The 25870-nt window shown below is 40.8% G+C and overlaps 1 protein-coding gene across 1 annotated transcript in view; it reads right to left on the bottom strand.

The window, feature by feature from the left end:
• Window positions 1-17211: 17211 nt before the first annotated feature.
• The window catches only part of LOC126167178 (uncharacterized), a 746688-nt gene continuing 738029 nt past the window's right edge, over window positions 17212-25870 (bottom strand). The window contains exon 11 of the mRNA XM_049920457.1: window positions 17212-21502. Within this exon, the coding sequence (XP_049776414.1) occupies window positions 18291-21502 (3212 nt within the window). The 3' untranslated portion in view covers window positions 17212-18290. The remainder of the gene's footprint in view (window positions 21503-25870) is intronic.

Here is a 25870-nt window from a genome sequence, read left to right as displayed (position 1 = left end):
AATTGTGACGAGTAGCCACAACTCTTCCCCTGTAGGGACAGCTGAATCAGTTCAGGAAAGGCAGCTTAGTACCATTGATGCAGAACTGAGTTCCACTGTAACTAGAGGCAACACAGGGAACTGCCAGTAGGATCTGGCCTGACTGAGGGACAACCTTGGCCATTGTTAGCCATACTGCACGAATTTTCGGATGCTTTTCAGAGTGGAGAAAACATGACCATGTGGCACAAGGCAAAACTCCGTATCAACAATGGGCATCATTCAATAATTAGTTAGCGCTTATATAGGATGTCGACAGATAATCTGGGGGAGGGGGGGGGGTGGAGGAGATGCTGCAAGATGACATCATTGAAGCTTCAGAGAGTCCCTGGTCTTCTCCTGCAGTCCATGAGAAGAAGAAAGAATGCACATGGTGTTTCTGCTGGGACTACCAGTGGCTGAACAGAATCACGAATTAAGATTTCTACCAATACCGCATGCTGGTGACACCCTAGACTGCTTTAAAGGAACCAAATATTTCTCAAATATGGATTTGGAGATGGGCTGTTGGAAAATCAAGGTTGACGAGGCTGATTGAGATGTGACGGTCGTCCCCCCTCCCCCCCCCCCACCCCCTTGAGTGTTTGAGATATGACATCAAAAACTTTAAAAAAATCTAATTTTCAAAAATATGTTCATTTTGTAGCGCATATCTTTCTGAAATGTTTGATATATAAAATATATTTGTTTGAGGGAATGTAAGACACGTTATTTGATCTTACGTGTGCCAAAGCGCAGTGGCACACCTCTTCACATAGCGTTCTTCTATTGCAAGTCACTGTATTTCGCTCTGTGGAATTCAAATGTTTATATACACTCCTGGAAATTGAAAAAAGAACACATTGACACCGGTGTGTCAGACCCACCATACTTGCTTCGGACACTGCGAGAGGGCTGTACAAGCAATGATCACACGCACGGCACAGCGGACACACCAGGAACCGCGGTGTTGGCCGTCGAATGGCGCTAGCTGCGCAGCATTTGTGCACCGCCGCCGTCAGTGTCAACCAGTTTGCCGTGGCATACGGAGCTCCATCGCAGTCTTTAACACTGGTAGCATGCCGCGACAGCGTGGACGTGAACCGTATGTGCAGTTGACGGACTTTGAGCGAGGGCGTATAGTGGGCATGCGGGAGGCCGGGTGGACGTACCGCAGAATTGCTCAACACGTGGGGCGTGAGGTCTCCACAGTACATCGATGTTGTCGCCAGTGGTCGGCGGAAGGTGCACGTGCCCGTCGACCTGGGACCGGACCGCAGCGACGCACGGATGCACGCCAAGACCGTAGGATCCTACGCAGTGCCGTAGGGGACCGCACCGCCACTTCCCAGCAAATTAGCGACACTGTTGCTCCTGGGGTATCGGCGAGGACCATTCGCAACCGTCTCCATGAAGCTGGGCTACGGTCCCGCACACCGTTAGGCCGTCTTCCGCTCACACCCCAAACATCGTGCAGCCCGCCTCCAGTGGTGTCGCGACAGGCGTGAATGGAGGGACGAATGCAGACGTGTCGTCTTCAGCGATGAGAGTCGCTTCTGCCTTGGTGCCAATGATGGTCGTATGCGTGTTTGGCGCCGTGCAGGTGAGCGCCACAATCAGGACTGCATACGACCGAGGCACACAGGGCCAACACCCGGCATCATGGTGTGGGGAGCGATCTCCTACACTGGCCGTACACCACTGGTGATCGTCGAGGGGACACTGAATAGTGCACGGTACATCCAAACCGTCATCGAACCCATCGTTCTACCATTCCTAGACCGGCAAGGGAACTTGCTGTTCCAACAGGACAATGCACGTCCGCATGTATCCTGTGCCACCCAACGTGCTCTAGAAGGTGTAAGTCAACTACCCTGGCCAGCAAGATCTCCGGATCTGTCCCCCATTGAGCATGTTTGGGACTGGATGAAGCGTCGTCTCACGCGGTCTGCACGTCCAGCACGAACGCTGGTCCAACTGAGGCGCCAGGTGGAAATGGCATGGCAAGCCGTTCCACAGGACTACATCCAGCATCTCTACGATCGTCTCCATGGGAGAATAGCAGCCTGCATTGCTGCGAAAGGTGGATATACACTGTACTAGTGCCGACATTGTGCATGCTCTGTTGCCTGTGTCTATGTGCCTGTGGTTCTGTCAGTGTGATCATGTGATGTATCTGACGCCAGGAATGTGTCAATAAAGTTTCCCCTTCCTGGGACAATGAATTCACGGTGTTCTTATTTCAATTTCCAGGAGTGTATTTTAATGGAAGCCATCAAACCTACACTCGGGACAGTGGAAATTAAAATGTCCTAAGGTGCCTCTCCTGCTCCCAGTCGGCCGGTTTGAGATCCTACCCCCTTAAAAAGAACTCACAATTAATACTGGGTTGGATTATTTTTAACAGGGGGAATAAGAGCAATTCAGAAAATTTGTCACTCTTTATGGACTATTAGTTAATAACTTTCTCACATGTGTGACATAAAATTAAATATAGGAAACACAAAACCTGTCAAGACAAGAGACAGGCAAGACAGTACACATTTTTTGAATCCTTATGTCCCACGGTCTTTTTCTCTCTAATAATGCTACAGCTTTACGCGGCGTGCTTTCCTTTCTGTGAAAGAATCTATTACCTCATCAAAATTCGTCAAACATTTTGCTACCTGAAAACGCTGTTAGTATGAATAGTATCCAAACTGGTGTGGTTTCTCGATTTGAAAACGTCTATTTTGTCACTATCTGCTAGGCCTCTCTAATATTGCAGCAGTTACAACACATGCCAAATAAGCGAGATTTTTTTGGCACAAATGGTCATTTTTATCCATCTCATTTGCATAAAAAACACGACAGAATGAACTTCACGAAGTACCAATATCAAATGCCTATTGGGCCTACTGCAAACAAAAAGTCTTATGTTAGGAAATAGTTCCATATTTCACTGAAATGCTCCAGTTTCTCATGTGTGAGACAGACAAGTAGAAGTAGTAGTGCGAAATTTTTATATAAATTTGGAATTGTCGTATTCTTCCATTTAATTTGTGTGGTCTCTGTTTCTTCTTGTTCCTCCTTCTAAAAAACAATCTTGTCATCACTAATTCTGTAACTGCAATTGTCAAAACTGATTCTCCGATTAACTTCACTAACTCTGCCAGAATCACTGGTTTAATTTTCTCACGTTTATTCTCCGGTTAGGCGTTATTACGTGTTCTTACAATGCCTTTTCTATGCTATTCCGAGAACAGAACTTGCTTACCGGGGACTGGCCCTTAGTGGTGTAGCGTTCTGCCAAAAATTTTCCGTCAAAATTTCATTTTCTTGGTTACGCTTTCTTACCTGTTAGTTACTTATTTCCACTCTGGTAGTCTGAATCTATGGATTTCGCGAATAATTATAATAACGCTTATCATTCGTACACTCAAGTAAACAACATAAACAAACAGCGATTGACATTCATTCGTTCGGGTTTATTCCGTCCCCTTTTGTCTGCGGGAGAGTTTTTCAATTAGTAGATGCGACGGGTATTCCTCTGGCCCGCATTCAAAAATGAACATTCAAAAACCGTTGAGAAATCGACTTAGAATGTAGTCAAAAATGTTCAAAACCCAACAGGGGTGCGTTTCAAAATCATGTGAATAACAGATACACCAACGTGAGCTGCATGCTAGGCGCTTTGTGAAACAAGGTTTTTTTCTTCTAGAATATGAATAGTTTTTCAACATTGCGGCGTACAAAGACATGGCTGAGGTCGACAGTGGAGGAGGATCGACGTAGTAGTTTAGCTCTGTTGAACATTCACCTTGACATTGGTTGTCCTATTGACGATGTAATTAACCAATTTGCCAGGAAGAATAGGCGCATAGAATTCATCATTTAAGGAAGAGAATCACAATTGTAACTTTTTTATATCAGAAGAAGGCATTATCTTGTATATGTGTATAATCAGTTTAAATAAAACTTTCTTAAACTTTGCATGTCATTCATCTATGCATTTTTTATTACGGTAAAAGTAAAGGTCCCGTCCTTGAGGTATTTCTGTGTCCGTCACTGCCCTCCCCCACGCCCAAGATCCGGGCCTGCTGGTCAACCTGCCTTGACACCTTAAATGGATGACATGTCTCTGCGAGTAGGTCTAGTGCACTGAGGGTTCATTAATAGCTTAATTATGTATATGGACAGTTCATCTATTCCGAAAATCGAGAATCTCGACCATTTTCCCCTGTTATCGACATTGATACTGGCAAGACATTGGTCCTAGGGATTCCATGATAGTCGAGAATGTTTTAATTTCAGCAATATAAATCTTTCAAAGTCATGCAGGAGGCAGGCGATCATTACTATAATAATCAGTTGATCTCTATTCTGGCAGAATGGGTCGCTATGGTAAAAGTCAGACATCAGGCAAGGAATGACTTTATTGCTCATGTCACACATTTAAGAACTTATCCATCATGAGATATCCAAGAATGATTTCCGCACATAGATATGACGTTTCAAGTTGAATGTGAAACAAGAATGTTTGTTTCACACACAATTTGATCACCACATCTACATGCAATAATCGCTCATGGATATCTGATGGTGGATAAATTCAAACTAGACTGCGAATGTTTGCTTCACACACACGGATAGCCGATAATGGATAAATTCTAAAACACGTCATACGAGTGGTAAATTCATTCCTTGGCCAATGTTTGACAAACCATTGTGACCCAATCAGCCTGAATGCAGAGCCACGGAATGTTATAATTTCAAGTTTGACGTCACATAACAAATGACAAAAGAAATACTTTTCTCGTGCAACATAATTACAAATTTACAGTTTTTCGGTTTTTCCTTTGGTTATACTGTGAAACCCTGCTTCTTGCCAGATTTCAAGATTCTAGCCCAATGGGAAGCTTCAATCGGATATGCCACCAAGGAATCAAAGGCCTTAGAATGTTACATAAATTTCAGCTTGATGTGCCTATCCATTCCTAAGAAAAAGGGGTCTTAACAGACGGATGAACAGACGGAGAGTTGGATAAGAAATGACAATTTTTTCCATGTGGTATACACTACTGGCCATTAAAATTGCTACACCACGAAGATGATGTGCTACAGACTCTAAATTTAACCGACAGGAAGAAGATGCTGTGATATGCAAGTGATTAGCTTTTCAGAGCATTCACACGAGGTTGGCGCTGGTGGCGACACCTACAACGTGCTTGACAAGTTTCCAACCCATTTCTCATACACAAACAGCAGTTGACCGGCGTTGCCTGGTGAAACGTTGTTGTGATGCCTCGTGTAAGGAGGAGAAATGAGTACACTCACGTTTCCGACTTTGATAAAGGTCGGATTGTAGCCTATCGCGATTGTGACTTATCGTATCGCGATATTGCTGCTCGCGTTGGTCGAAAACCAATGACTGTTAGCAGAATATGGAATCGGTGGGTTCAGGAGGGTAATACGGAATGCCGTGCTGGATCCCAACGGCCTCGAATCACTAGTAGTCGAGATGACAGGCATCTTACTCGCATGGCTGTAACGGATCGTGCAGGCACGTCTCGATCCCAGAGTCAACAGATGGAGACGTTTGCAAGACAACAACCATCTGCACAAACAGTTCGATGGCGTTTGCATCAGCATGAACTATCAGCTCGGAGACCATGGCTGTGGTTAGCCTTGATGTTGCATCACAGACAGGAGTGCCTACGATGATGTACTCAACGACGAACCTGGGTGCACGAATGGCAAAACGTCATTTTTTTGGATGAATCCAGGTTCTGTTTACAGCATCATGATGGTTGTATCAGTGTTTGGTGACATTGCGGTGAATGCACAGTGGAAGCGTGTATTCTTCATCGCCATACTGGCATATCACCTGGCGTGATGGTATGGGATGCCACTGGTTACACGTCTCGGTCACCTCTTGTTCGCATTGAGAGCACTTTGAACAGTGGACGTTACATGTCAGATGCGTTACGACCTGTGGCTCTACCCTTCATTCGATCCCTGCGAAACCCTACATTTCACCAGGATAATGCACGACCACATGTTGCAGGTTCTGTACGGGCCTTTCTGGATATAGAAAATGTTCGACTGCTGCCCTGGCCAGCACATTCTCCAGATCTCTCACCAACTGAAAACGTCTGGTCAATGGTGGCCGAGCAACTGGGTCGTCACAATACAGCAGTCACTTTTTTCTTGATGAAAAGTGGTATCGTGCTGAAGCTGCATGGGCAGCTGTACCTGTACACACCATCCGAGCTCTGTTTGACTCAATGCCCAGGCGTATCAAGGCCATTATTACGGCCAGAGGTGGTTGTTCTGGGTACTGATTTCTCAGGATCTATGCACCCAAATTTTGTGAAAATGTAATCACATACCAGTTCTAGTATAATATATTTGTCCAATGAATACCCATTTATCATCTGCATTCCTTCTTGGTGTAGCAATTTTAATGGCCAGTAGTGTAATTACAAATTAACAAATTTCAGATTTTTCGTTTGGTTGCACTGTGAAACTTTTCTTTTTCCAAATTTCATGATTCTAGCCAACGAGAAGTACCCTATAGGTTTTGATGAGTGAGTATGCAAGTATTAAAATATGTGACCTAAATGGCCACATTGATTTAGAAGCTAGTAGCTAGATCACCATGAACCTATAGACCTCAGTATCTGACATACATTCCAACTTGATACGTCTACCCATTCAAGAGGAAAAGGGTTTTTAACACTTGGATAGACAGGCAGATGAACAAAAAAGTGATTATAAGGATTCCATTTTTACTGATTCCTAAAAAGTGGCTGTTCACCACCCAAGAAATAAAATCTTGGGGCATCTAGTGAATGGTGTTGGAATACGCATGATCCAGAGAAAATAAGAGCAGTTACAGATTTTTTGATTCCCTGGCACATTTGTAAAATGAAAAATTTTCTCAGAATGTGCTCGTGCTACCAGAGATTCATAAAGGACTTCCTTACCAAGCCATGTCCTTTGCAACATTTAGTGCAGGGAGACATTAAATTTTTCAGGAATAGCATGAGAAAAATATCTCTCCCTGTCCTTAAGGAGTTGCTAAGATTTTCTGCAGTTATAGCACTTTGTGATGAGAAAGCTGAGACAGAACTTCACACTGATGCTAGGTTAGTGGATAGGTGCAATCATACTGTAAATTCAAGATGCTGAAAAGCTGGTAGCTCATTCTACCAGCATACTCTCCAAGTCAGAGATGAACTACTCTACATCTGAGAAGGAGTCTCTGGCAGTTATTTGGGCCACCAAGAAGTTCTGACCATATTAATTTTGCTAACTATTCACTGTTGTGATAGACCACCATTCTACATGTACATTAACATCTACATATATACTTTTCAAACCACTGTGAAGTGCTTGGCAGAGTGTACATCTCATTGTACCAATAATTATGGTTTTCTCCCATTCCATTCACATACAGATTGTGGGAAAAATGATTGCTTTAATGCCACTGTGCATACTGTAATTAGCCTAATCTTGTCTTCACAATCCCTATGGGACTGATACATAGGGGATTATAATATATTCATAGATTCATCACTTAAGGTTGGTGCTAGAAACTTTCTAAGTAGGTTTTCATGGGACAGTTTGCGTCTATCTGTAAGCATTTGCTACTTCAGTTCCTTCTTTATGCCAGCTGACTATCCAGAAGGATGTGTCAGGTCAGCTGGCAATATGGGCACCGAGACTTCAGCAGTACGACATCACAGTGGTATACAAAAGTGGATATAAACACAAGGATGCTGATTGCCTTTCAAGGAATCCTTTGGCAGACCACAGCACTTTGGATGAAATCTCAGTCTTGCTGCATTAAATGACATTGCTGGTGAACAGAGGGAAGATCCAGCACTTCAGAAAACCACAGAAACTTTGAAGAAGCAGGAATTGACCAAAACAAGAATTCCAGTTAGTAAATGGAGCATTATGGATGCAGTTGCTTGTCAACCCAGCTGATCTATGGCCAGCTGTTCTGAAATATTTCCATGAAGCTCTAACATCTGTTCACAAGGGATTAATGACAGTGTCAGATACAGGTACCACTTGGCAGGTCCCTACAGATCCAATAGGCACTGTGGAAGCCACTGTAGGAAATGCCAACAATGTAAGCATGTACCGCAGTTATGAAACCCACTTGTGGCAGCACCATTTCACAGACCTAAAAATGACCTCTTGGAAAAGTTCCTGAAGTTGACAAATGGTAATCAATGGATAATAGTCTGTACTGATTACCTTAGTCGCTATGCTGTCACCGAAGCTGAGCTAACTGCCAAACCTCCACAAATTGCAAATTTCCATTTAGAGGATGTAATTTTTAAGCAAAGGGCACCCTGTGTGATGATCTCTGACAGTGGAAAAGTTTTCCAGTTGACACTAATATCAGAGTAATTTCACATTGGGACATTGGCCACACAATAACAATTAGTCCCTACAATCCACAGACAAATGGCCTCATTGAACACTTTAATAAGACACCGACATATATACTCTTGATGTTCACTAATTTGGAACAGGGATACATTCCTGCCCAACACAGCACAGCAAGACACTACAGGCTTAACACAGTCCTTTCTGCTCCAAGGCGATGAGAGTGAAACAAAAGTGGGTACACTGCTCAAGTTTCATCCAGATGATACTCAGGACGACTATGTAAATGACCTCATCACTAGAACTGAGAAAGGAAGACAGCTGATTTGCATATGGAACCTGGACACCCAGGAGAAAGACTGAGAGCACTGTAATGCTAGGCAGTGGCCAGAGAGATACAGCTTGTGAGACTTGGCATAGATTTTTATGCCTGTGCAGAAAGTTGTACTAGTGGAGAAGTTACTAAAGCATCGTTTTGGACTATATAGTATTCTTTCATTTTGTTGGGCATCACATACAAAATCGAGAATTATGACCCTTCATCAAGAAGATAGAAGTGCCGAGATGTTATCTCTGTCTTCTGTATGAAGCTCCACTACAGTCCTGAGGTACAGGTCAATGGTTAGAGCATCTCATTCAAGGAAACTGAAGACTTGATCAATGAAAAGAAGCTTCAGCCTACCTTTGATACTCACCATAGTGAAGAGGAAGTAATAATTTGACAAGAATGTGAAGAACAGTCCACAATGCCTTACAGAGGACCAGTGACAAGATCTGGATCCATGATGCTGTAGTTGGCTCCAAAGAGAACTTCTGAAATTGTACCACAGTTTCTTCAGGACAGGGAGAAATGCTGTGGTCTGTGGTGTATGCACTGCGATGTTGCAGTTAGCTTTGCTGGCTGGCATGCAGAAGATCACCAGTTCAGATCCAGCCATCAGCAGTAATTTGTTATTTATCATTTCTGGAAGGTTTCTAAAATTTCTAATGTTTGTATGTTGTGGAATATTCTATTTTTTTATAAACAGCAGCACTCTTCTTCCAGGAGTTCAGGTCTCTTCTGGCTGTATCTTGGGGTTTGTAATAAGCATGCTTTCAATGCAAAGTCTTATACATTGTAGATGAGCCTGCTATCAGTTTTGGACTTGAGTGTGGTTATGAAATGACAGTATGCTGTTGCATAATGCACATGTTTTCAACAATGCATACACACAGTCTTCTGGGAGCGGTAAGTACCATATTTTTTTATATCTACATACCTTATTGCGTTTTTCCTGAGTCCCTGCCCTAGTTCCCAAAGAATGTCCACGGACATGTCACGAAGTGTCAGTCACAATTTGATTAAAATACATTGTTTAACATAATTCAGTTCATTTATATGATTCTCACTGAGTACTGAAGATTGTTAGACACGTAGAGGAAGCGTGTATTTCAATGGATGTTGAGTCACACAAAGGTAACATCATCAGTGTTTGGGCAGCTGTGATTCTGGTTAGAGAATAAGTCATCAGTTAAGAGCCAAACAACTTCCTGACTTCAAAGTGTTTCCTTCGAAAAGTGTAAAGTCTGGAATTCCAAACTCTTGAATAAACCTATTATGAAAAATTAAATTAGTGTATTTCATGTACATTCACTCCTTGATCGTGTCGCGTAATATTCTTCTAACCACTGAAAATGGAAGGATGTTAATTAGGAAATATTGTGTGTTATGGATGTGCAGTATAGCAGGAAGAATCCACATTTGGGGGCATACAGAGTGCACAAATTAGTACACAGAGTTGACATCTCTGGCAGCAATAATGGGCATCAAATACAACTGAGCTTTGTTGCCAGATGTGAGTTCATCATCACATCCTGCTTCATCTCTATGCCAACATTCATCAGTTACAGTGGTTGGTTAGTGTTGGCATGGCGGTCACTTGATAACACATGACCATATGTTTTCAGTGGTAGTGAGATCTGAAGAATACGAAGTCCAGGACAAGGTCCAAGCACCTATTGTATAAAGGAAGATCAGGACAGCACTAGTAACATGTGGTCTTGCATTATCTTGCTGGAAGACATCATCATGGGACCTTGAAAGCAGGGCACAGCAATCAGCATTAACATGTCAGAAATGTAATGGGTGCCATCCAAATGACCAGTTTTATAAACCAGAGATGTATGTGTCATGTACCTAGTGATAAGCCATATGATCATGTTTGAAACTGGGCCCCCAAATCACTTACAAATTTAAATGTGGATTCTCCCTGCTATACTGCACATCCATAGCACACAATATTTCTTAATTAACATCCTTCCTCATATTCCATTTTCAGTGGCTAGAAGAATATTACCTCACAGGATCAAGGAAAGAATGTACATGAAATACACTAATTTAATTGTTAATAAGAGTTTGGGATTCCAGACTTTACACTTTTTGAAGGAAACGCTTTGGTGTTGGGAAGTTGTTTGGCTCTTAACTGATGATTTATTCTGTAACCAGGATCACAGCTGCCCAAACACTAGTGATGTTATCTTTGTGTGGCTCAACATCCATTGAAATACATGCTTCCTCTACATGTCTAACAATCTTTGGGACTCAGTGAGAATCATATAAATGAACTGAATTATGTTAAGCAATGTATTTGAATCAAATTGTGGGTGACATGCCCTTGGAAATTCTTTGGGAGCTAAGGCAGGGATTCATGAAAAATGGAATAAGGTATGTAGATATAAAAAAGTGGTAATTACTGTTCCAAAAGAAGACTGTTCTAAAAAAATGTGGACTGTGCAAGAGAGGCTGTGTAGGAAAACCGTGTGAATATTTTCTGATGTGAATCTCAACACTTGCCAAAAATTTGTTTTCACAATTTGGCAAAAGATAAACACGTAAAATTAGTTTCATGGCTTCTAATTGCAGATGAAAAGGACTTTCAGAATGTGCACTGCATCAACTTAATTGAAATAGCCATAAATGGCACAGAATTCCTCAAAAATGTCATTGCAATAAACAGAACATTAAATTTCAATAGCACTGAAATGGGCATACAGTCCTGTCCTAGGAAGACACATGATTTATGAGGTTGAAAAAGTACAGGAGTGTCATTACAAAATTAAGGTTATGCTGATTAGTGTTCTTTAACAACTAGGATGTTGCTCAAAATACAAAGAGCCAAACAGTAAATAAGGATGTGGATTAGGAGATGCATAAGAAAAAGATCTTAACTGTATGGTATGTAGATAGGCTCTTTCACATGAACAATATACTAGCTTGGAAGGTTCAATACTTTTATGGAATTTTTTTGACAAAATATTACCCACTTTTGTAGTCCATATATTTCAATTAAGTGACATTTGGCTGTTTCTCAGATTGTACAGAATACTTAAAAGGAAGTGATATTTTGCTGTGCAAGTGATTAAATTTATAAATATTTCCAGAGAAGTGTGAGGAGGGGACTACTTTGAACTGTGAAGTACATTTACATATAAGTTACACGCGCGCGCCCACACACACACACACACACACACACACACACACACACACACACACACACAAATCTTGTTCATGTGGTTATCAACGATGTAACACCTCAAATATAAAGTGAGGAATTACCTTTACTAATTCTTTTATTTGCATTCCACCCAGGTCTTTCCAGTCATATTCATATGTGATTATTTGTTGTTGTTCTGGGCTTCAGTCCTGAGACTGGTTTAATGCAGCTCTCCATGGCAGCCTATCCTGCACAAGCATTTTCATCTAGGCATAACTACTGCAATCTACATCCATTTGGTCCTCCTTACCATATTCAAGCATTCGTCTCCCTCTACAATTTTTACCCCTGGAACTTCCTTCCATTACCAAACTGACAATTCCTCGATACCTCAGGATGTGTTATGTCAACTTATCCTCACTTTTAGTGAAGCTGTGCCACTAATTGATTTTTTCACCACTTCAATTCAGTGCCTCCTCATCTGTTATTTGATCTGCCCCTCTAGTCTTCAACATTGTTATATAACAGCTCATTATAGAAGCTTCTGTCCTCTTCCTGTCTGAAATACTTATTGTCTGCTTTACACTTCCATGTAAAGCAGCACTCCAGGCAGAAATCTTCAGAAAGGACATCCTACCACTTAAACTGGTATTGTATGTTAACATATTCCTCATTTCCATAAATTTTTTTCTTGCTATTGCCCGTCTGCATTTTATGTCCTCTCCAATTATTTTGCTTCCCAAATAATGAAGCTCATTTACTATGGTACCATACTTCTAGTGGCTCATTTCCTAATCTAATTCTCTCAGCATTACCTAATTTAATTTAACCACATTCCATTACCACTGTTTAATTTTTGTTGATGTTTGTCTTATAGTCTCTTTTCAAGTTACTGTCCATTTTGCTCAACTACTCTTCCAAGTCTTTTGCCATCTCTGACAGAATTACAAAGTCACTGGCAAATCCTAATGTTTTTATTTCTTTTCCCTGACACCAATTCCCTTCCCAAATTTCTCCTTGGTATCTTTCACAGCTTGCTTAATCAGTATATTGATATTTGGGGATAGGCTCACTGCATTCACAACTACAGCTTCACTTTTATGTCCTTCAATTCCTATAATTCCAGTCTGGCTTTTGTACTAGTTGTAAATAACTGTACAAGTTGTAAATAACCTGTCAAAATTTCAAAGAGTGTAGTGCAGTTAACACTGTCAAAAGCTTTCTCTAAATTTACAAATGCTAGAAATATAGGTTTTCTATTCTTCACAGTGTCTTCTAGGATTAGCTGTAGGGCCAATATTGCTTCATGTGTTCCTTCATTTCACCAGAACACAAACTGATCTTCCCAAGTATTGATTTCACTCACTTTCGCTTCTGCAATACATAATTTGTGTCAGTATTTTGCAACAATGATTTTCTGAACTGATGTTTTGATAGTACTCATGCCTGTAACCTCCTGCCCTCTTTGGAACTGGATTTAATACTATCTTCCTGTAGTCTGAGGCTATTTCACCTGTCACAGAACTCTGGCACATCTGGTGGAATAATTTTGTTATACCTGGCTCTCCCAAGGACGTCAATGATTGTATGTGACACGTTAGAACTATGTTCCAGACATGGATTTCAGTTTGAATCCCAGTACTGCATGCAGTTTTAAGTTGTCTTGTATATAAATTAACTATGTGCTTGTGATTTTCAGTGGAAGTTAAAAAAGGATCTATGCAAGTCATTTCTTTTTTACATGATTTGGCTATTGGCATTACTGGCTGGTGTATTGTAAATAGACAGCAAGAAAAGGAGTATGTACTACTGTAAAGTCTCATAAGAAGTGTGAGTGCATTCACTGAAACCTTGTAATTTCAGTGCTCTATATCTCCATCTGTTTGTGGCTGTACCGGACTGTGTGGAAGAAGCTTCAGTAGAAGCTGTTGAATGTGAATTGGAAAAAAATAAAAAAAGTTATTGGATTTTTGCTGGAATTAGTACAGCCATTACAACTGCTGATTGATATTAGTGAGGATAGTTACATCTTATGTATAAAGCTATTTTATACATACAGGGTGTCCCATTTATCTTGACCACCCTAAATAACTGTTTGTCCAGATGCAAATTAAAAAATGTTTCAAGCAAATCTTCTTTAGCCATCAGGGGGACATCAATCAGCATGATTGCCTTCATTGTAGCTTTGTTATTGTTACAAAGATACGAACAGCAGTATGACTTTTTTTAAATGGCACCCTGTATTTTTCATTCAGTAATTCATTTCCTTTCCTGAAGACCTATTCAAAACTGTACCACAGTGTACCATTCACTAGAAAACAACATTATTAATTACACAACTCAACAATAACTTTGGCCCAGGATCACAAACTCGTCGATATGCTGGAGTTGTCAGAAAACAGATGAAAACCAAGTAAAAACATAACACAAAATTGACTTTGACTGTCGAATACCATTGTCCAGGAGTAGAACATTCAAAGGTGCTCAAAGTGGTGACCCCGGACACCGATACGCTGGTGCCCTCGTTGAATGAAAGAATTATTTACTGCTTCCAGTGTTGCCTGCTGAAGAGAATTACAAGCAAGCAGGATACATTCCTGCATTTCCTCTGGAGTTGTTGGAATATTGTGATAGACAACATCTTTAACGCATCCCCAAAGAAAAAAGTCCAGAGGATTTAAATCAGGAAACCTAGCAGGCCCAGTAACTGTTCCTCCTTGACCAATCCATCTGGCAGGATATCTTTGGTTCAGAACATGCAAGGCATTATGTGCTGGACATCCATTGTGTTCATACCACATAAGCCTTCTGGTTCTTAGTGGCACCTCATCCAGAAGAGGAGGAAGAATTTGTCTGAGGAAGCTGGCATACACTGTGCTGTTTGGACTGCGATTGATGAAATAAGGACCAATAATTGTAGTATCATGCATCCCACACCAGACATTAACCCTCCATTGATGCTGATGTTCCACCTGTCTAAGCCATCATGGGTTGTTGCTGGACCAATAATGCATGTTCCTTGGATTTACCTGTCCTTTGTCTGAGAAGGAACATTCATCGGTAAATTGAACATTGAAGAAGAAGTTCAGGTTGGCAAGGACTTGCTGTTGTGCCCACTGACAGAACTGTACATGATTCTGGAAACCATTCCCATGCAATTCTTGACGTAGGTGTACATGGTAAGAATGGAACCAGTGATGCGTAATAATAATATGTACACTGGGTTTAGGAATGCCAATCTCATCTTCAAACTGTTGTGTGCTCACATGTGGACTCATAGCGATGGAAGCGAGAACAGTAACTTCGGCAGCTTCGTCTGTGCGAGTGCTACGATGATTGCATTGTCATGGGTTGAAACTTCCCATTTCCTGAAGCGTCACAACATGACGAGAAAACATCCATCAGGATGGTGGGTTCTTGTCAAGATATCACTCTCTGTACAGTTCCGCTGTCTGCGTAGCATTCCGCCTACCTTCAACAACAACAATAAAAGAAACATTATGTTGATGCAGTTAGTAGGAAGGACAGCCTTTACTGCATGTCTACTCTACACAACAGTATTTAAAAGGACTAAACTACTGTACTAAATGTACCTGTACATAAGAAAACAGTATTGTAATTACTGTTCTGCTAAATTACATTCCCTATAGATGAGTAGCATTTCTACCTTCTCTTCGTTGGTGTACATTCTACTCACAAAACTCTTCAACTGAAAATGGTTGATGGAATGATGGGTGTGCATTCTAATTATGTTTACATTTGTCCTCTGTCAATGTCAGCATGTGGATGTGTTCCATTACCCCGAGTACCTGCACTAAGCATTGGGAGAGTCAACGTCAATGTTGTGTTATGTGATTAATAACATTGTGTTTCAGTGAATGTAATTTGCATCTGGACATACAGTTATTTGGGGTGATCAAGATAAATGGGACACCCTGTATATAAATTTATAAATGTCTATATGTAAAATATCAAGGTGTTTGCTTTTTGAAGGTAGTGTGCTATAAAACTGTTAATATTGTGGATTTTTGACCTAATGGTATTTTAATATTTGTTGAAAAGGAAATCCACAGTTTTACTAGGTACTCCTACAGCTTATTTTGGTGTGGAGCACATTTAGAACATCTCAATATGATGCGGCATAGATCTCCATTTGGTGTTTGCTGCTACAGGGGGATTAAAAAAATGTGGAATGTGGAACTGAAAATGTAGCTTACATGATATGTGAGATATAAGGACCAGTGGGACCCCTGTCAGAATCTATACAGAATTTCGAGCTGCATTAGCTCTCATGTTAAAATACCACACATTCTTTTAACAAAAACAGTGCTCAGTAATTGGAAAAAAGGACAGATCACATCCATCTGTAAGAAAGGGTAACAGATATGATCCACAAAGCTACTACTCCATCTCCTTTACATCCATCTGTTATAGAATCATAGAACATAGTCTGAGATCAAACATAAGGTATCTCGAATAGAATGACCTCCTCTATGCCAACCAGTATCGAGTCCAAAAATACCAATCATATGATGCCCAACGTGCACTTTTCTCACGTAACATCCTAAAAGCATGGATCAAGGAAATCAAATAGATCCAGAATCCCTTGACTTCCAAATACCATTTGACTTGGTACCAAATCAACGTTTATTAAAACATTATGATTTCATTGGGTATGAAACAAAATTCTGTGACTGGATTGAGGATTTCTTGGGAGGCAGCACTCAGCTTGATATTTTGGATGGAGAGTCCTCTACAGAAGTAGAATCAACTTTAGGCATGTCCCAGAAAGTATGTTGGAATCCTTGTTGTTCATGTTGTACGTTAATGACCTTGCTGGCAATATTAATAGCAACCTCGGACATTTGCAGATGGTACAGTCATTCGTAATGGAGTACTGTCTGAAAAAAGCTGCAGAAATATTCAGAGAGATCATGACAAGATTTCAGAGTGGTGTAAATATTAAAGTTGCTGAAGATGTGCAGGAATGTAAAATTATGCATTTCTCAAAATAAAAAAAGAGTAGTATCCTATTCCTAATTAGAATCAGTCAATCTAAGCACATACCCAGGAATAACAATTTGTAAGGATATGTCATTGGAAGATGACACACACTCGGTCATAGTTCAGGCAAGTGACAAGAGTTTGATTCATTGGCAGCATACTGGGAAAATGCGGTCAGTCTACCTATCAGACTGCTCACATATCATTTATGTGGCCTGTCTGAGATTATTGGTCAATACAGCTCAGGATAGACCTGTTTCTAGTAAGCCATGTGTCCTAAAATAATCAACTGAACAAATAATTTATGCAAATCACAGCAATATTTCGGGTATGTTTACCATATTTATTACAGAAAATATAGACAAAATTACAAATGTGGCACTAATAAACTTAAAATCAGGGGTATAGTAATATATATGTATACACTTTTTTCACAGGATATGTATATTTAAATACTCAGGGCACTAAATTATATTAAAATAGTCACAAAAATTGATTCAGAAATATTGCAAATTTACATATGGCTTTAATAAGATGGAACTGCCTCGATAACATCACATATGTAACTGTGCCAAGATGATTCACATTGAAATGAAAAATATGTTATTGGTAGTCTGGTTACCAAGTTAACTTTACTGTGAGCACAGGTGTCTTTACAGTATAAACAATTTATTTGCAATGCAATAACAATTTTTGTATAATTACGTCCATTTACATATAACATACATCAGAAATAAGACATGATTTTTATATATTGTTGTGTATTGTAGAGAAAAACTGTTAAATAGTGTAACTTTTTTAGCTTTTCAATGAAAAATAACTTTTCGATCAGTTCAGTGCAATTCCACTGCCAGGCAAATGGATATCATGTGCCTTATTCATACTGTGTGTCATTTATAAATCGCATTATGAATTTGGTTAGAAATCAACAAAAATTGTTTAAGTTACATACTGATACGTGCAAAATTATTTGTAGAATCCAAATTTATGTTTTTCTTTGAGAAATAAGGCACACACTGCACGGAACCTGACAGTGATACTCAAATATTCTCCTATTTTCCAGTCTAAATAATTCAACAACTTTTACATATTTATATAAACTAGGCATTGTATCAATGTCAGCAACAACAGGGCTGTAACTATGATTTATAAAATTATTTAAAAATAAGTTCAGCAGCTCTAGTCTGTGTTAAAGCACAGTGGAACACAATACTAGTTATTGTTTGCGTTCAAGACTGCATGCACTCACACTACTGGGCTGTTAGCACCAGACCTAGTTATCCTAAAGCTTCGCATGTGCATACTTGTCTCATACCATCCGGGCTGAAATTGTTCCTGTCATGCATGCAAAATACTAGTGCTCTAAGTCAGTCATCACAGCATTTTAGACATATTCTGTTATGGTTTATTTTACAACTTCTTGTTGGAGGATCTTCCAGATGACTCAGTTGAAGAGTATAGGCCCAGTTTTATTCCAAGCTCTTTTGGCTGCCATGAACCTGCTCTTGTTGGAAATGGGCTGAACTTTGCTGATTTTGTAGGACTGTCAGCCTGGTGTAAGGACTTAATTGGAGGGAAAGAAACACCTGTCTCCTTAAGTTTTGATGGAGAGAATACTGGAGAAGTGGCTTTTGGGGACTTACTTTTAGTAGATGAAAAAGAAATAGACAGATCTGTTGACGTTCGTCTTCTCAAGGGGTCTTTTTTCCTATGCCTTGGTGCACTGTCATATTGTGTGTGCTGTATTTCACCTGCTTCATTTACAGAAAGCATACTGAAAGATTTGTACAAAGGTGAAGTTTTGTATCTCATTTTACCGTCTTCAGAAGAATCAAAAGATGAACTTCCCTTAGAGAAATGTAAAGACACTGGACGCTCAAGACTTGAAGTTTTCCTAACAGGTGATGTGTACCTGCGGAAAGGGGATGGAGGTGGTGAAACAAAATCTTTCTTAAGTTTGGATCGACTACCTTGTAGTGACCCTGATGACGATGATCGATTTAGCATCTCTGTAACAGTAGGAGACAATGGTCGACTTTCTTTCCCACTTCTGTGTGAAGTTTCATCTTCCCTGGTTTCTGACAGTGAATGTGTTAATACTGGCTGAAATTCTAACTCCGACTCTATGGAAGCAAGTTTTCTTTGGGTTGATTCAAGAGGTTGCTGATGTTTCTCAGTGATGCAGCTGGACATGCTTCTACTTTCTTGCTGTGATGAGAAACTGGAGTGCATGTCTGATACTTGCACAGGATGCTTCAGATCTAGAACTGAATTTTTAGGACTAAATGAGGCTGTTACAGGGGTTTCTTTCACAGCAAAATGTCGTGTATATGAAAACTGTTCAAAGTGTTTTCTTGGTAAAGCTTCAGATGTTGACACCTGTGTAGGCTCTTCAACAGGGCAGTCTACTGCGGATATTGTCGGAACATATTTCCTCCCTATATTGCTGTAATGGGGATCTTGGGAATCACCCTCTGACAAAGGCCGAGGCAGCTTTTCATCACGAAATCCTGTTTTATCGAGAGATGAAGAATGAACAATTATAGGTCTAAAACTACGTTCTGAACTTGAATGATCATCTTTAAGCATGTGTGAAGCACACGATTTAATTAGTTTTTGGCTGTCAATGGAACTCTCATCACTTGTAGAGGAAATGTTCCACAGCCCCCAAAAACTGGAATGATCTTCACTCTCCACAGTGGATGACTTTACTTTGAAATCTGTTGAACTGTCAATTGCTTTTGAAGTTGTGTCAGGAAAACTCACAGACATGGTACTGTTCTCCTCACCAGTGTAGAATGGTTTATCTTCTTTTTGAGATGTGGGTATTTCATCAGAGGCAAGTATAGAAGAAGGGAAAGAAAATGAAAAACTTTTTTCTCTCCCTGTTTCCTTGTCAAATGTTGTTGCCTCAGTATTTTGTGGGAAAATCTTGGAATTTATGTCATCAAGAGCAGTTGGATTAACTGTGCTGTCAGAACTGTAAGAGGCACTAATCGGGACAGACGAGATGAAATGCACTGAGCTTTGTTTGGTTTGTTTATAATTTTGGAAACTAGTCATGACATCTACAGGTTGAGATTCAGTTTTAGACACTGCAGAAACAGTTACAGGAATTGGAACTTTGTGCTCATCTGTTAAGGTATGATGTTCCTGAAATGAGTCATTCACTATAGTTTTTGACAGTATACTTTCACTCAGCTTTTTACACTCGGCACTTAGAAAAAATGGTACATTTTCAGTACTTGTTGATGATGGCACTGATGGTGCCTTCACAGAATCTGAGTCATCTTCTGACACACCATTTGTACCATTTGAACCTTCTTCTGAAAACTTACTTGCACGTCTCATTTGACACTGCAGTATTCTCTGAAGAATTTCAGAGTTTTCTTGTATGATTTTTAATGCTCGTTCACTGTTACGACGCCCTGAGTGCATCTTGTGGTCTATCTCCAGAAGTTCAGACATTTGCAGGTAATCACTATCACCTTCAGTCCCTGGAGCTTTGCTTAATGCTTTGTCATGCAGCCCGTGAAGTCTCTGATTGAACTCCAGAATGACTGACATGTCTTCATAATCAACACTTCTTTCTTTTTCACTAGGTTCAAGAATATATTTAGAATCACTTGCTGAGGTATCTTTTGAAGAAATAATGTCTTTATCTATGGATTGCGTAACAATAGAAGGAACTGTACTAGTTTCTGGAAAGATTTGTTCCTTGTCTGTACTTAAATTTTCAGTCTTTTTTGTTTCCAATATCACAGATGAAAAAATATTGTCGCCTGTGGCTGTCATTACATATGGCTCTGACTCCTTAATACTATGCATCCTTGAAGATGAAATATCCAGTTCTTGGTTTTCAGATGCCTCGTGTGAAATCTGAATGACACTTGGAAGGATTTCAACATTAGAGGTATCTTGGAAGTTTTCCTTGATGTCTTGTGAAATTATTGTTTGATCACTTTCTGACTCAGGTACTTTTAATATGTCTGAATTTATTAAGTTCCTTTCTAAAAATGTAACAGTCTCTAAACTGTGAAAATACTTGTTGCTTCCATTTATGGTGACTGATTTTTCACTTTTAACACTATCCTGCACCGTTACCTTTACCATTAAGTCATCTCCATCAGTAGCAACTGGAAGTACACTCTGCAGGTGTCCAGTTTCTGTTGATACTGTCAGCTGACTCTCAGTTTTTGTGTGTATCACACCACCATTCTCCAACTCTTGCTGTTCTGCTTGGATTTTCAGTTCCTCCATCGGAAAGACACTTACAACCTCTTCTGGAATTTCTGGCACAATTTCTTCTTCCACAGGAGATATGAGGTTTTTCTGTGTGCTGATAGGGGATGGGGTTTTCTCACTCAGTGGTGACTGCATACTCTTGGGGCTCCTCGTTGATCCATCTTTCTTGCATGGAAGTGGCACAGAAAGAGAATGACCAGACACATAGGATGACGCTTCACTGAGACTGGTTGCTTCCTCTGAATCAAAGTCACTCAGCCTATCAGGTTCATCACATAGTTCTGTAGATGAACTGCTGTCGCTTTCTTTGTCATCTTCCAGATCTCTCGACACCTGAGGAATGTCAGCTTCTGCCTCAGTGTCACGGCTCTTTTCATCTGCAATAAATGTGAGCACATTAAAATCAATGCATACCCACCAGTAGGAATTTAAAAGGCTTTTACAGGAAAAAGCAGCAACATATATAACTATAAATCAGCAGGCATGAATGCATCAAGATATCAGTATTGTGATAGCCTAGACAAAAATTGTTTGTTGATGTACTAGAGCTATGTGGAATTATTGATTTATTTCAGTTCCTACAGGATATATAGGAAAAACATTAACCTTTAGTTATGAAAATATTTTTCGCCACCTTTTTAAGTGTGGAAGTTTTGTAAGATATGCTTTTAATAAGTGTGGCTGAAGGCATACGTTTTTCCTTTATATTTTATGAGTGTAAACCAGTCATAGCCACTGTAGAAATGTCACCTACAGAAACAGCTACTTCCATTCTTACAAAGTAGTTGTAAGTGAACTAAACTGTAAAGGCATATTACGGATATTTTTGGTAACCTGATATAGCTTTATGACAGTACAAACAATAACACATCAGTGCAAAAATTTTCATGTTTTGGCATCAAGAATACATATCTTCCTTGGGCAATTATTTATTGGGTAAAAAGGAACAGATGATTGTGATAGAGAAGAAAATGTGCAATTTTACAAGGTGTACAACTTTGATTCCACCGTTTTTTCCCCAACATTTGAGGCTTTAATGAAACAAATTGGTTACACGTGTATCATTCAAAGTATTTTCCATCGCCGGCCACTACTTTCTCCCATCTTTTGGGCAGTGTATGAATCCCGTCTCAAAAAAATTGTTCATCTTTTGAAGTGATCCACGAATCGATCCAATTTGTAGCTTCTACATGAGATCAGAAGTGTTGGTCAGCCAGGCCATGCGCCATTGATCTAAACAGGTGATAGTCAGAGGGAGCAATGCCTGGAGAATACAGTGGGTGGGGAAGGACTTCCCATTTTAATGTTTCCAAGTACGTTTTGACCTCTTTTGCAATGTATGGTCGAGCATTGCCATGCTGCAAAATCACTTTATCATGTCTCTCACTGTATTTCAGCTGTTTGTCTTTCAGTGCTCTGCTCAAACACATTAACTGCATTCAATAACAACTACCTGTGATTGTTTCACTTGGTTTCAACACCTCATAGTACACGATGCCGAGCTGGTCCCACCAAATGCAGAGCGTGATCTTGGAGCCATGAATATTTGGTTTGGCTGTCAATGTGGAAGCATGGTCAGGATATCCCCATGATTTTTTGAATTTAGTGTTATCATAATGAACCCATTTTTTGTCCCTGATCACAATGCGACACAGAAATCCCTTCCGTTTTTGCAACTGTTCACAAACACACAAACGCCGTTCAACGTCTCTTGGTTTCAGCTCAAACAGGAGCCAAGTTCCTTCTTTCTGAACCACGTCCATAGCCTTGAGACTTTCTGAAATGGCTTGCTGTGTCACTCCCACTGATCGTCCGCCGCTCGTGGTCTCGCGGTAGCGTTCTCGCTTCCCGAGCACGGGGTCCCGGGTTCGATTCCCGGCGGGGTCAGGGATTTTCACCTGCCTCGAGATGACTGGGTGTTTGTGTTGTCCTCATCATTTCATCATCATCCAGGAAAGTGGCGAAATTGGACTGAGCAAAAATTGGGTAATTGTACGGGCGCTGATAACCACGCAGCTGAGCGCCCCACAAACCAAACATCATCATCATCATCACTCCCACTGATCATGCCAATTCTTCTTGAGTTTCACGCAAGTCTTCACTCAGCAGTGTCTCCAATTCTGCATCTTTGAAAACATTCTCTCTTCCACCACTATGCCAATCTACGACATTAAAAGCACCATTCTTGAAGTGTTGAAACCACTCCCAACACGTTCTTTCACTAATAGTGTCCTTACCATATGTACTTGAGAGCATTCAATGAGACTCAGCCACTGTTTTCTTCATATTGAAACAAAACAGTAACATCCCCCGCAAATGACAAGAATTAGGCTCGTAAACTGACATTTTCAATCAAGAACAACTTTATGATGCAGACACAAATCAACTAATGTTTGAATGAGGTTACGTTAATCGAGGTCCAAGCTAACTGCCTGATATCTGCGGTCTGTTTATTTTGATCGCTACTTACTGTTGTTGCCACCTATCAGAAAAAAAAACAGCGGAAGCAAAGTTGTACACCTTGTAACACTAAATTTGTAGTGGGAAAACATTAAAATTTATCATAGTCTTGTTCTGGAAATTCACAGAATTTACCTGCAACACTATATGATGAGCAGAAATGGCACTGTGTGTGTGTGTGTGTGTGTGTGTATTACAGAAGCTGGCAAAGCTTTCATGTTTATTGGTTATCCTATTTCATATTCATTGTTTGTCTTTTTCATGTGTGGTACTTCTGTACAATATTTTTTACGTTCCTCTCACAACTGATACTATTCATTGCCATTAAATGTGGGCAGAAAGGGAATATCTAACAAACATTTATATATCTAAAAATAAAGATGCTGTAACTTACCAAATGAAAGCGTTGGTATGTTGATAGGAGACAATAAAAAACACACAAACACACACACAAATTTCAAGCTTTCGCAGGAAGCTTCATCAGGAAAGAGGGAAGGAGTAGGAAAGACAAAAGGATGTGGGTTTTAAAGGAGAGGGGAAGGAGTCATTCCAATCCCGGGAGCAGAAAGACTTACCTTAGGTGGAAAAAGGGACAGGTATACACACACACACACACACACACACACACACACACACACACACACAAAATCCATCTGCACATATACAGACACAAGCAGACATTGTAAGGGCAAAGAGTTTGGGCAGAGATGTCAGTCGAGGCGGAAGTACAGAGGCAAAGATGTTGTTGAGTGACAAGTGATGTATGAGGCGCGGCAACTTGAAATTAGCGGAGGTTGAGGCCAGGTGGATAATGGGAAGAGAGGATATATTGAAGAGCAAGTTCCCATCTCTGGAGTTCTGATAGGTTGTTGTCAGTGGGAAGTATCCAGATAACCCGGACGGTGTAACACTGTGCCAAGATGTGCTGGCCGTGCACCAAGGCATGTTTAGCCACAGGGTGATCCTCATTACCAACAAACACTGTCTGCCTGTGTCCGTTCATGTGAATGGACAGTTTGTTGCTGGTCATTACCACATAGAACGCTTCACAGTGTAGACATGTCAGTTGGTAGATCACGTGGGTGCTTTCACACGTGGCTCTGCCTTTGATCGCGTACAACTTCCGGGTTACAGGACTGGAGTAGGTGGTGGTGGGAGGGTGCATGGGACAAGTCTTACACCGGGGGCGGTTACAAGGGTAGGAGCCAGAGGGTAGGGAATGTGGTTTGGGGATTTCATAGGGATGAACCAAGAGGTTATGAAGGTTGTTAGGTGGACGGCGGAAAGACACTCTTGGTGGAGTGGAGAGGATTTAATGAAGGATGGATCTCATTTCAGGGCAGGATTTAAGGAAGTCGTATCCCTGCTGGAGAGCCACATTCAAAGTCTGGTCCAGTCCCGGAAAGTATCCTGTCACAAGTAGGGCACTTTTGGGGTTCTTCTGTGGGAGGTTCTGGGTTTGAGGGGATGAGGAAGTGGCTCTAGCTGTTTGTTTCTGTACCAGGTTGGGAGGGTAGTTGCGGGATGCAAAAGCTGTTTTCAGGTTATTGGTGTAATGGTTCAGGGATTTAGGACTGGAGCAGATTCGTTTGCCATGAAGACCTAAGCTGTAGGGAAGTGACCGTTTGATATGGAATGGGTGGCAGCTGTCAAAATGGAGGTACTGTTGCTTGTTGGTGGGTTTGATGTGGACGGATGTGTGAAGCTGGCCACTGGACAGATGGAGGTCAACGTCAAGGAAAGTGGCATCGGATTTGGAGTAGGACCAGGTGAATCTGACGGAACCAAAGGAGTTGAGGTTGGAGAGGAAATTCTGGAGTTCTGCACTGTGAGTCCAGATCATAAAGATGTCATCAATAAATCTGTACCAAACTTTGGGTTGGCAGGCTTGGGTAACCAAGGAGGCTTCCTCTAAGCAACCCATAAATAGGTTGGCGTACGAGGGGGCCATCCTGGTACCCATGGCTGTTCCCTTCAATTGTTGGTATGTCTGGCCTTCAAAAGTGAAGAAGTTGTGGGTTAGGATGAAGCTGGCTAAGGTAATGAGGAAAGAGGTTTTAGGTAGGGTAGCAGGTGATCGGCGTGAAAGGAAGTGCTCCATCGCAGTGAGGCCCTGGACATGCGGGATATTTGTGTATTAGGAAGCGGCATCAATGGTTACAAGGATAGTTTCCAGGGGTAACAGATTGGGTAAGGATTCCAGGCATTTGAGAAAGTAGTTGGTGGCTTTGATGAAGAATGGGAGACTGCATGTAATGGGTTGAAAGTGTTGATCTACGTAGGCA

Source organism: Schistocerca cancellata, chromosome 1 (genome assembly GCF_023864275.1).
Source record: "Schistocerca cancellata isolate TAMUIC-IGC-003103 chromosome 1, iqSchCanc2.1, whole genome shotgun sequence".
NCBI classification, from domain to species: domain Eukaryota; kingdom Metazoa; phylum Arthropoda; class Insecta; order Orthoptera; family Acrididae; genus Schistocerca; species Schistocerca cancellata.
This window is presented reverse-complemented; position numbering and strand designations above follow the sequence as displayed.